Source organism: Pogonomyrmex barbatus, unplaced genomic scaffold, assembly GCF_055798465.1.
Source record: "Pogonomyrmex barbatus isolate J1 unplaced genomic scaffold, ASM5579846v1 scaffold11, whole genome shotgun sequence".
NCBI lineage: Eukaryota > Metazoa > Arthropoda > Insecta > Hymenoptera > Formicidae > Pogonomyrmex > Pogonomyrmex barbatus.
In genome coordinates, this window is record NW_028297107.1 from 6336212 (window position 1) to 6347351 (window position 11140).

Consider the following 11140-nt stretch of genomic DNA (forward strand, 5'->3'; position numbering starts at 1 on the left):
ACCACTATCGCGGGAGTTGATCGTAACATTGAGTTATCTAAAATTTATCATCCAAATTTTACCATAAGAGAAGAAGCTTCCTTTCGCTAATCACATATGAACGTTTCGATTATATCTCAATGCCCTTAGCCATCAAATAGAGTCACGTAAACCGTGTATTTTGCCGTGCTCTTCTCAATTTGTTGGTCTCGTGGGGAATCGTGGGTGAAATTACTGCCGCAGGTAAAGGGTTAAAATCGCGCGATCAAGCTGCTCCAAAGTGTCGAGGAACGCACGTTTGATAGTCATTGGTCCATATACGTGTGGGGTCAACGTGCACTGTATTAGCCGATGTGTTAGCAGGCGCCAGGTAGGACGCCCCCGAAGAGCGCGCGATCGACTGATGATCCTCCTCGAAGTGTGTATTTGTGTATGTGTAAATTACTCCCTTCAATCGGCTCTCACCGAGCTTAATTAATCGGACCCACTGCCGATCGAATCCTGAACGTCGAATTCGGCCACTATACACAATACAACAGTAACTAAACTGCCATGCATAATATCGCCTTTCTCCTCAGTTTTTTCACTCTGATTCAAAGCATTTTGGGCAAATAACCAATTGTGTTCGCAAATAAAAATTAATAAATTAAAATAAATTACCTCGAATCGATCGAAGTAATCAGTATTCACTAAAAATATATAATTCAAAAAAGCATCCATTTTCTCTGGTATAAAATTATTATAGATTAAAATAATAGACGAATTATAAATTATATGAATTATACAATATTTCTATACACGATTAAGTTCAAAGTTTTTGTTTGTACCAAAAGTGTCCAATTAATTACAATTTTCAATATATATATTTATATTTTCGGATTGGTTGCATTGCGATTACTGATCACTTTATCGTCATAATATAACGAATTATCATTAATTCGACTACTTTCTGCCCAATCTTGCTTAAAACATATAAAAATACACCAACACCACTTAATTACAATAAACATTATTATCATAATGTACCGCAAACATACTAATAGATATTGATTATAGTTACACATCCTCACATCGTGAAACAACGAGATTGTTATGCCGATGCATTACTGACTGAAGCGCGCCGGCACAAATTAGCACGTGTAAGTAGCACGTTAAACTCGCCTCAAATTCACAGTTGTGATGGATTAGGTGAATTAGATGGTGACGTGGTGCAGTGCTGCAGCTTGTCGTCTAGCCGACTGTGTCACTTCGACACGTGTGTGTATGTGTGTGTGTGTGTGTTGCGTGAACGAAAGCGCAAAGCGGTTTCCATTCAGTCGCTGTTATTTCACGCGCAGTCTGTGCAAATTGTGCTCAATTAAAAGAAAAAAAAGAAAAAAATGAAATAAACCGAGAATAATTTTCAAGCGGTGAATCCCGAAATCGCGCGATCGTACGGACGTCGCAAGTACGGACGTTTCTCGAGAAGGAAAGAGGAGAGTCTCGCTTATGTGAGTTGATAGTTTTTCCAACTTTATTCACACATATGTCCACTTACATTATTTAGCCTGCATAAGCCAAACATAGAATTACGTAATGATATATTATATATATATATATTTTTTTTTTTTCATATTTTATGTATACATATATATGTCTCATCTCTTTCTTCTTTTATAAATAATCAACTAAGGGAATATCAATTCATCTAGGACAAATATTAATTGGCGGTGTTGTACTTATTTCGCATTCATGGCTTTCCGAGGAATGTGCACATTCGCTTTCTCATTTATAACAAAAATAATATTTCGTGTTTGCGTGCGCAGTTCAGTTAATTACATGTACGCACGATTATATCATATGTAAATGTATAAATAAAAAACGGATAATTATATACACATGTATATGTATATAGTTTGTCAAAAGGATTTAAAACGAATGACGCAGCGTAGAGTAACTTAAAGAAAATTTTACGTAAAAACACAAAATTATTTACGTAAATTAACAGTATCCGAAACAATTCTGAAACGTTCGGATATTATAAAACATATACGAAAATTATGCAATCAAATAAGACGACAGATAAGTCGATTCATAAATTTATAAGAATATATATTAAGGGACAGCGGATAATTTATTCGCACGAAATTTATTTCTTTTTACACTTCCTACCTCCTTTTTCTCTTAATTCTTTGTATTTATTACAAATTATTATAAAAACTTTAATATTGAAAATAAAAAATTGAAATAAATAGTTTTTCAATGCTATATTCCTTAAAGAATTAATTATAAATTCATCTTTCGCGTTCGTACGCGTGGAACTTGAAAGATGACTTAGTGCATCTAAAAATATTTTGTATAATTCGAAAATTGTTCTTAAATCACTTAAAACAATTACGAAACATGAATCTATTCTGTTCGTCTCATTGCACTAAGACGTGAAAAAGGAGAAAAAACTTAATTCATAGCATTTGAACTAGATAAAATTGCACTGAATTGCATCCCCATTCGTAAACTAGCGTCAATTTGTACATGCCCATTTCATTCAGCGATTCTGACGATTTGGTCGTCGGTAAATATCGTGTTTTCGAAAAAGTAATAGTAAATATAATAATTCTAAAACGAAAAATAATATAATAGCCTCTCTACGACGGTAGAACCTCTTGTACTTATCGGTAGTCACATTGTAATCAAAAATATGCATTCGAAAATATGCGCATTCGATCTTTCTTCTAATATACTATACAAAATAGTATAGTTAAACCAACACATACAATACTGTCCACAAATCGATAAAAATAATTTATTATTATTGTATATATTATTGATTTATAAATATATTTTCTTAGATTTAGCATTATATTATTACATTTATTATATTAGTTTCATATAACATATATGTATTATTATATAATATACTTAGTATTATATTAATACAAATATAATTTTAATTATATTTTTTTCTAAAGTGGTAAATATATTATTTATATCTTTTATATAAATAAATTACAAATATTTAAGAATATATGTAATTTTTTTCAAATAATTTTAGTCAATTTTAATTTCACTTATGAACAGTAGAGTAATGTGTACATAAATAAAATAATTTAAAGCTATCATTATAAACATATCTAGGTAGGTATCTATATCTTCTTATTAAGAATGTCAAATTATATATTTAATGTAAAAATTGCAAAGGTACACAAGCGTGACTATCGATGAGCTGCGAGATTCTATAATGGCAAATGAATGAGCTCATTGCTCCGTTCGTTGCATAACGCTTGCGAAATCGGAGCTAATAAAAAAATAGAACAAACAATAACGACAACAAAATAAACAAACGAAATATAATATGTACGATAAAACTAACTTTGTGAAACTAAGATAAAAAGTCAGAGAATGCACTATATGTATATATATATATATATATATATATATATATAGATATATATAGAGTTAAATATATTAGATATTTGGCAAGTCTCCTTAAAAACTAGTGCATGTGAGTATGCATAATATCATAAACATATAATCGCGCTGCGGAATCAATAATAGATTCCGAAAAATATTAAAACGTATTGACCAACGGCAAGAAATTCAGCCAATTGCCAAAACGTCATAAAACATCGAAATTCGACACATTGATACATTCAACTAAAAGAATAATGGCACAAGGCAATAAAATCGAATGTTATTTCAGCGCATTAATTATCGATCATGGTAAAAATGCATCTGTAAGAAAATGTGTGTGTATTATTTGATATATATATATATATATATATATCAAATAAAAAAAAATATAAAACACAATAAAATATAACACACTTATAATAATAATTTTGAAATCATATATTGTAGTAGATGTATAAAAAAAATTTGTATCTGCTACTTCAATTAAATTTATCAATTCAATTTTTGTCATAATATAAGATAATAGATTCCATTATTTCAGCAATTTTACCACGATTACACACGGACCATTAGTTCTCGTCGATCATTCTCGAATTGATAACTGAAGGATAACAGAGATAAATCGCATAGATCACACGAAAAAAATGCACATTCCTCCTTATGCTATTAAGTACTGAACTTTGAAAAAAATTTGACTAGATAAAATAAATCGTTCCTGTTCTTCTTTCGTGTCTTTGGTTACAAAAATGTATGTCTGTGTACACGAATATAGTGTCTATATGTGTGCGTGAATGTATATGTGTGTATGTGTATGTATGTTGCACATATGTAAATATTTCGTGTTCCTTCTTATGTGCATTATACACATATAGATACATATATATATACATATATACGTACGTGTACGAATGACTAGGTTGTGAAGTTTAAGACAGGCATAATATAAATTTCTCGTCGACGACTAAAGCAGGATAGGCCTGACAACGCATCGTTAACGTTACAACAAATAATATTACTACGATCTTTGCTAGTGTTTCCTCCTTCGATAAAAAAAAAAAAAAAAATAAGGAACAATTAAACTTGCGAAAAATATGGCACGCAAATCGAATTTGTTTATTAAAACTAATGACTGATTATATCCCGGATATATAATCTTATTACAATTACGATGAATAATTATCGAATACGATAAACAATAATCGAATTTACTCTACTCTAAAAATGGAAATAAAATCTTTGGTTTTCTCTAGCAAATTATCGTACATCAATTCTTCCGCATAATATTGGTTTGATGTATATAAATTGCACTTGTGCTTATTTAAATGTTAACCAAAATATAATGTTGATATAACGAAAATTCTACTCTTCTGGCAATTAAATCATAATGGCTCTTTTATGGCTGATCGCAGCTTCTCGTTTTCCACTTATCTGGCTCAATTTGCTCTTTTTACTATTTCATTCAATCGTGATTATTTCACTATGGTCTGAACAACCGCGACCACAACTAACGTATAATTATCAAACATTGATAGAATATTGAGCAACATAAAAATTATACAATAAGAATCCGAAAGAAATGCAGAGAAAGATAAAAATATTACGATACTTTCTTATGTATTCCAAATTACTTTTGATTATTAAATAAAAAAATTTTAACGCTCTCATTTTTCAAAAACAAGACTGTTTAACTTTGCATGCAATCAAATAGATTTAATTTCGATATAAATAAATAAATAAAGTATACAATTCCTTACTCTCGTTTACTTTCAAATCCAGCAAGCTACTACTGCTTTCAAAGAGCAGGTTGATGACCGCGACCGAGGGGAACCAAAACACGGTCGAATTATATTTAGCACGGTCGCATAAGAATCGTATGTGATCGTACAATAAAACCGCGTCAGATAGTAAACGATAGCGAGGGTATCACCGGTCTATCCTCCTTTGCGTCGACGGGATTCTTTCTTTGGTAGGGCGTCTTCGCACTAAGGAATAGGACTAGAGGTGATTCTTTCCACGCTGCTCTCCCTAATGCGTATCGTCGTGTAGGTCGCGTTCGCGTCCATGCTCGTCGGACTGTCGGCATTTTGCTGGGCGATCGTCTGGCCGGTCGACGACACGGAGATCGGCGTCGGCGTCTCGGCGCCGCTGGCCGAGGCCATCCCAACGGCGGCCACCGCCGCCGCCGCCGCCGCCGCCGCCGCCGCGGCGGATGAGGGTGTCCCACCGAGCCAGCCGTGGCGGTTCTTCAAATGGCGCTTCATGTGCGTGGTGCGGCTGAGCACTTTGTGGCACACCGGGCACTGAGTCGTACCCTTGTGCATATTCATGTGTTTATACATCGAGTCCCGATTCCAAAACGATTTACCGCAGAGTTTGCACGTGTGCGACGGCTGTTCGATGACCAACGTGTATGAATCTAAATCAGACACAAACGTTCATGCTACGTCGTGGCCGCGCGCGCGCGCGCGCGCGCGCACGTGCCGATTACGCACGAGGTTTCACCCTCTCGGGTTTCACCCTCTCCCTTCCTACTTTCCGGATCTCGTGTTCGCGAGACGCGCTACCGGATCTGTACTCGAGTACTCGAATACCGAGAGCATTCCCCGCGATCCACGACGCGACATTTTTCATCCTTTTTCAAATTCCACGATACAATTTTATATCTTTTATGAAAAAACTATTCTCACTCGCTTCATATGTATGAAATATTAAATAAAAATCATTTATGTAATGAACGAATATAGGTTGTGCTATATATATTCCTATTATTTTTTTAAATTAATTAAGATTAAAACAAAGGTGCACTAATGCACTTTGTCAGACTTTAATATTTTCCCATTTTGGTTTAAACTCAACAATTAAAATTCTCTTGTCACAAATATAATTAAAGGATTACGACAGATGTCTCGCTGTGGATCACGGCACGTGACGCTGCGAGTACAAAAATGCTTTCGACGTTAAGAGAAAATAGAAGGAACATCGAGAAAAATCGCATGTCAGTAGCAAGCTACTCGTACACTCGAAAAAAAATCTCGTCTCACTCTCGTTTCTCTACCTACTTTTCCACTCGTTCATTCGATTCTGAGAAACAACAGCAGCAGCAGTAACAAAAAAAAAAAGAAAAAAAAAGGCAACGCACACGGTGAGACTTACAAACAGAAAGGAAGAGAAAAAGAGAGAGAGAGAGGGAGAAAGAGAGAGAGAGAGAGAGAGAGAGAGAGAGAGAGAGAGAGAGAGAAAGAGATAATAATCACGAGAATGGCGACACACAAAATGGCAGTAATTGCTCTCGGAGCAGTCATGCTACTGTAAACTATGAATGTACAACGGCATAATAATGAACAACAGCGAAAAGAAAAACGGAAAAATACAGAACGAATATACACGTATATAAAATGTTCAATATTCATGCACAACATAGTTCGGAACAGGACCAAATCCGTGAGTCGTGATCGAAAGCCGAGCATCAGGCCCAAGGGATTCGTGTCACGAGATATATACTGCCAATCGCATGTTGTGTGTAGTGAACCGACAATCATGTATTTCTTTAGGTCGCTATTAATCGAACGTGGGTCGCATGCTATACTTTAGCACACGTGGAACGGACGTGTCATGTGCCAGGAGTCGACAATCCGATGATTTACGGCGTTCGCATGTCTAAAGAAGTATCTATATTCACCAAATTTCTAATGTGGAAGGGAATAAAAAAAATATCTTCAATATATTCTAGACAGTTATAGACGGTTTACCGTTAAAAGCGTTATATAAAATTTCGTTATAACGAATTTTTCACTTTAATATTAATTCCAATTATGTTAATGTTTGAATATCTTTCGATTTTGAAGTAAAATCTTTTTTATTATTAAAAATCTTCTCATTAAGCTCTATAGCTATAAAAGCTGCATTCTATCGGACATTCGTTATACGAAATTTCATTTTGCATTCATGTCGCTGATTGAAAATTATCCTAAGATAATCTCAACAAAATATTCAATTATTTCATGCAGTAAGAAAATAACGCACTCCAATGGTGCAAAAGATTATGTAAGATTTCCATATTATGACTTTATTTTCAGGATGGAAGGTACAAAAAAATGTATAATCCCGCGCTTTTTTATATAATCTACTATCTTGCGCATAATACGTTATATCGGTTACAGCAAAAATTATCACATTGTAAGCTGGTGAAAAAATTCCATTTAAAATATGTTGTAAAGCATTCTTTCTAAAAAGTATGTTGTAAATCATTCTTTCTAAAAAGATGGAAAACAAGATGTTGACTCAAAGGCTACCTATCTATTTCTCCAAATTTCTTTGTCTAATTTGAATCATTTACAGGATTTACCCGATATTAATTTTTACTAGAACAATCGTTTCTGCATATTCAAAATATGTCATTGCTTTTTATCTCTGCTATCAAATTATGTTATAGTCTTACAAAACGATAAAACAATGAGATGAAAATGAATAATAAGAAATGATTTTAGAGGGTAGATCCTCAAAAATTTAATACGCACGTCACTGCTTATCATTGCGTACATTTTGAGAGGATTACGTCACACGAGTTTTCCAATTGTAAATAACGATTGTCAAAAGTAAACATTACAAACGTTTGATTCTCATATATACCGATCTATTTTGTATCGATGGCTTTATAACTTCTCAATAAACTAACCACATCAATTAAATAAACAATAATGAAATCAATCGATCCAACTGCCGATCGACGATTGTCTAAGTTTTGCGCTGAGATGGAAACGTGACATTCACATAAATGACAGCCTCATGTATATGATGTCAATGTGGTGTAACCGTAAATGTACATTATTATATTTAAACGACGACGAAGGACTCTCGTACTGCTCGGAGAAAACTGTCGTCCTAGATAAATTGTGCACGATTGACAGACTAACGAAGCTTCAGACAAGATTGCTGCTGACACGAGTTTAGGGATACTCGCGATGTTCTGATTTCGCCAAGTAGTGGTGTAGCAACGTAACACGATAACCTCCTTTGTGCAGTTAATCGAGATCGCTCGATAATACTTAATACGATCAGTCTAGCTGCATAGAATATAATGTTCCTATGACACTTAAGTACCGTATATCGCAAGCTTCGTTCGCCGAAGAAAAGGAAGTATATTTTTATCTTATCTTACACTCATTATGCATATATACATATACGTATCTTGAATTCTTCTCGCGAGTGTGGAAAAACGCGGATACAACTTTGCAAAAAATGAATTACGATCTGTATCGATTATTGAAGAAATAAAAATGAAAAGATATGATCTAAAATATATTTTTCATAATGCTAGATTTGTGCAAAGTTTGAAAGAAATCGGAGTATTCCCACTTGACAGGTTTACTTGTAAGTCTTTTCGATGCAAAACATACGTGAGAATGGTATAAACCATTAATATAATAGCCATACAGCGACTAAATGATCAAACACGTCAAAATTATTACCTTTGGAATGAAGAATATCGTATTTCGTTACATTTATAGATATCGAAACGCATCAATGAAAAAATTAAACAACGAAAATCCCACGTGAAAAATGATTCTGTATACAATCGATTTGTAGAAGAAAATAATTCTGTGGTTGAGGTTTAAACACCTATACATTTTAATTTTTTTTATTGCTGCGCTTTTGTTACGATAAAATAAAAACTTTTAACACATTATGCTATGCCAATGATACATTTTTCTTGAGTGTCCACGATTTAGATATAATTTTATGTATTTTATATATATATATATATATATATATATATATATATATATATATAGAAGGTTCCATAACTCTTAATTAATATTTCAAGGAATGAAAGAAAATGGAATTAAAAATTCCTTTTCCAATTTTGGCTCAGACCATTATTTACCGAATTATTAACGATTAAAGTTGATTAATCAGATTGTGCCCAGCCGGAGTACGCAGAAGCGTAGCATGCTTTGAGATCCCTCGCGCTTTCTGTACATTTCGATTAAAATTTTATTGTTACAAAATTTTATGGGTACAAAAAAAAGACTCGCGAAAAATATTATCAAAATAAATTGTTTGTAAATAAATTATTTAAACGATTTCTTCAAAAATTGTTTTGACATGTATCATTTATGGTTCTTACGTATTTTTTTTTTAGAAATCGATGGAACTTCCATCAGTTTCCAATTAAAATTATTTTTTTAAGAAATTGTTTAAACAAATTGCTTGTGAAAAATTTATTTTATTTCATGATTATTTCATAACATGGCATGTATGATTCTTACGTATTTTTTCTTACAATTCGATTCTTACAATTCGATGGCGTTATCGTTTTAAAATCCGAAATTAACGAATACGTAAATAATTTAATCTACGTAATTAATTTATTAATTAATTTATTTATAACAATATTAATTTTTTTATAATATTTATACGTAAGAATCATGACACGTGTCAAAACAATGTTTGAAGAGGTCGTTAAAAAATAATTTATTTAGAAACAATTTATTTTGATAATGTTTTTTAATAACTCGGTAAATAATGGTCTGAGTCAAAATTGGGAAAGGAATTTTTAGTTCAAAATTCCATCCTCTTTTACCCCTTAAAATATTAATTAAGAGTTATGGGACACCCTGTATGTATATATATATATATATATATATATATATAAAATTATATATTATTTTAATATATCAATCAGAATATATTTGATTCGATGCAATATTAGTTTCAACTACAAAAAACTTTATAATACTATGTATTTTTGAAAAATCTTTATAAAATATATAAAAACTTAAAAACAATTTCAATGCAACATTCAACGTGTTGAGATGATCCGAACCTGTATAAATCAATATTTAATAAAAAAATCAATTCCATTCGCGCTGAATCTCAAATCTCCAGAATCTTTTACAACCAAGATTCTAAAATTTGCGATTTTTCAACATCGAGAAAGATCTTTTTATACAGTTCAATCATCCAAAAATTTCAATCTCCGTCTTCCAGACGATCTACGTAATCGATTCGCCATCCGCGAAAGACTAGTCATGTTTCCTCAAAATCGAAATCAATGTATGCTACGTCTATCGACGACGATCGTACATTCGTGTATGACGATCTAAGTACGTCTATATGGACTATCTTTGCAGGAGATGCATCCTAAATCTTTTTAGGGCGCTCTAATTTTTCGCGGATACAACGCTAAAGTGTCCTGTGCAATCCCTTCCGCACAAGGACACCCCCCCCCCTCGCTGTGTCCCTCGGGTTTCTCTATTGTGCCCTCGTCATCCCCTCATTCGCGGTTGCTCGAATGTTATTACTTGACCCCGTGCACATTCACCATGTGGCAGCGCATGGTGTACTTTCGCGTGAAGACGGTCTGACAGATCGGACAGACCGTGTCGCCTCTGTGTATACTGCGATGATGGGCTAGGGAATCGCCACGATTGTAGGTTCGGCCACAGACGTCGCACACCCAACGACCGCTTTCCACCACGTAGTGCAGCTTAGATCTGCGCCTGACCCCATCAAGAACGAGGCTCATTTGCTGCGATGGTGGTTGTTGTTGTTGTGATGATGGTGGTGGTTGTTGTTGTTGTTGTTGTTGTTGTTGCAGTTGCGGTTGATGCTTCCCGTAATTGTGCTCTGATTCTGCGCACACAATCCAAAGTGTTTCCCATACACACACGATCTCATATTTCTATTGTAATAATTTCGTCGTGCGCGAAGAGATGCTTTTCTCTGGACTTTTCTTGTCTCGTCTTTTTTGTGCCTCATCAATTTCGCG

The 11140-nt window shown here is 33.7% G+C and overlaps 1 protein-coding gene across 4 annotated transcripts in view; it reads right to left on the minus strand.

The window, feature by feature from the left end:
- LOC105429542 (uncharacterized) overlaps positions 1-11140 on the minus strand; it is a 32697-nt gene that overhangs the window by 6035 nt on the left and 15522 nt on the right. The window contains exon 6 of one of the 4 annotated variants that reach the window (XM_011642582.3): positions 1466-5785. The exons of 1 other annotated variant lie outside the window; for it this stretch is intronic. In XM_011642582.3, coding sequence (XP_011640884.2) covers positions 5352-5785 — 434 coding nt within the window. In that variant the 3' untranslated portion in view covers positions 1466-5351. Of the gene's footprint in view, positions 1-1465; positions 5786-6207; positions 11005-11140 lie in introns of those variants that run through there. 2 more of the 4 variants (XM_011642583.3, XM_089071297.1) reach the window with 2 other exon arrangements.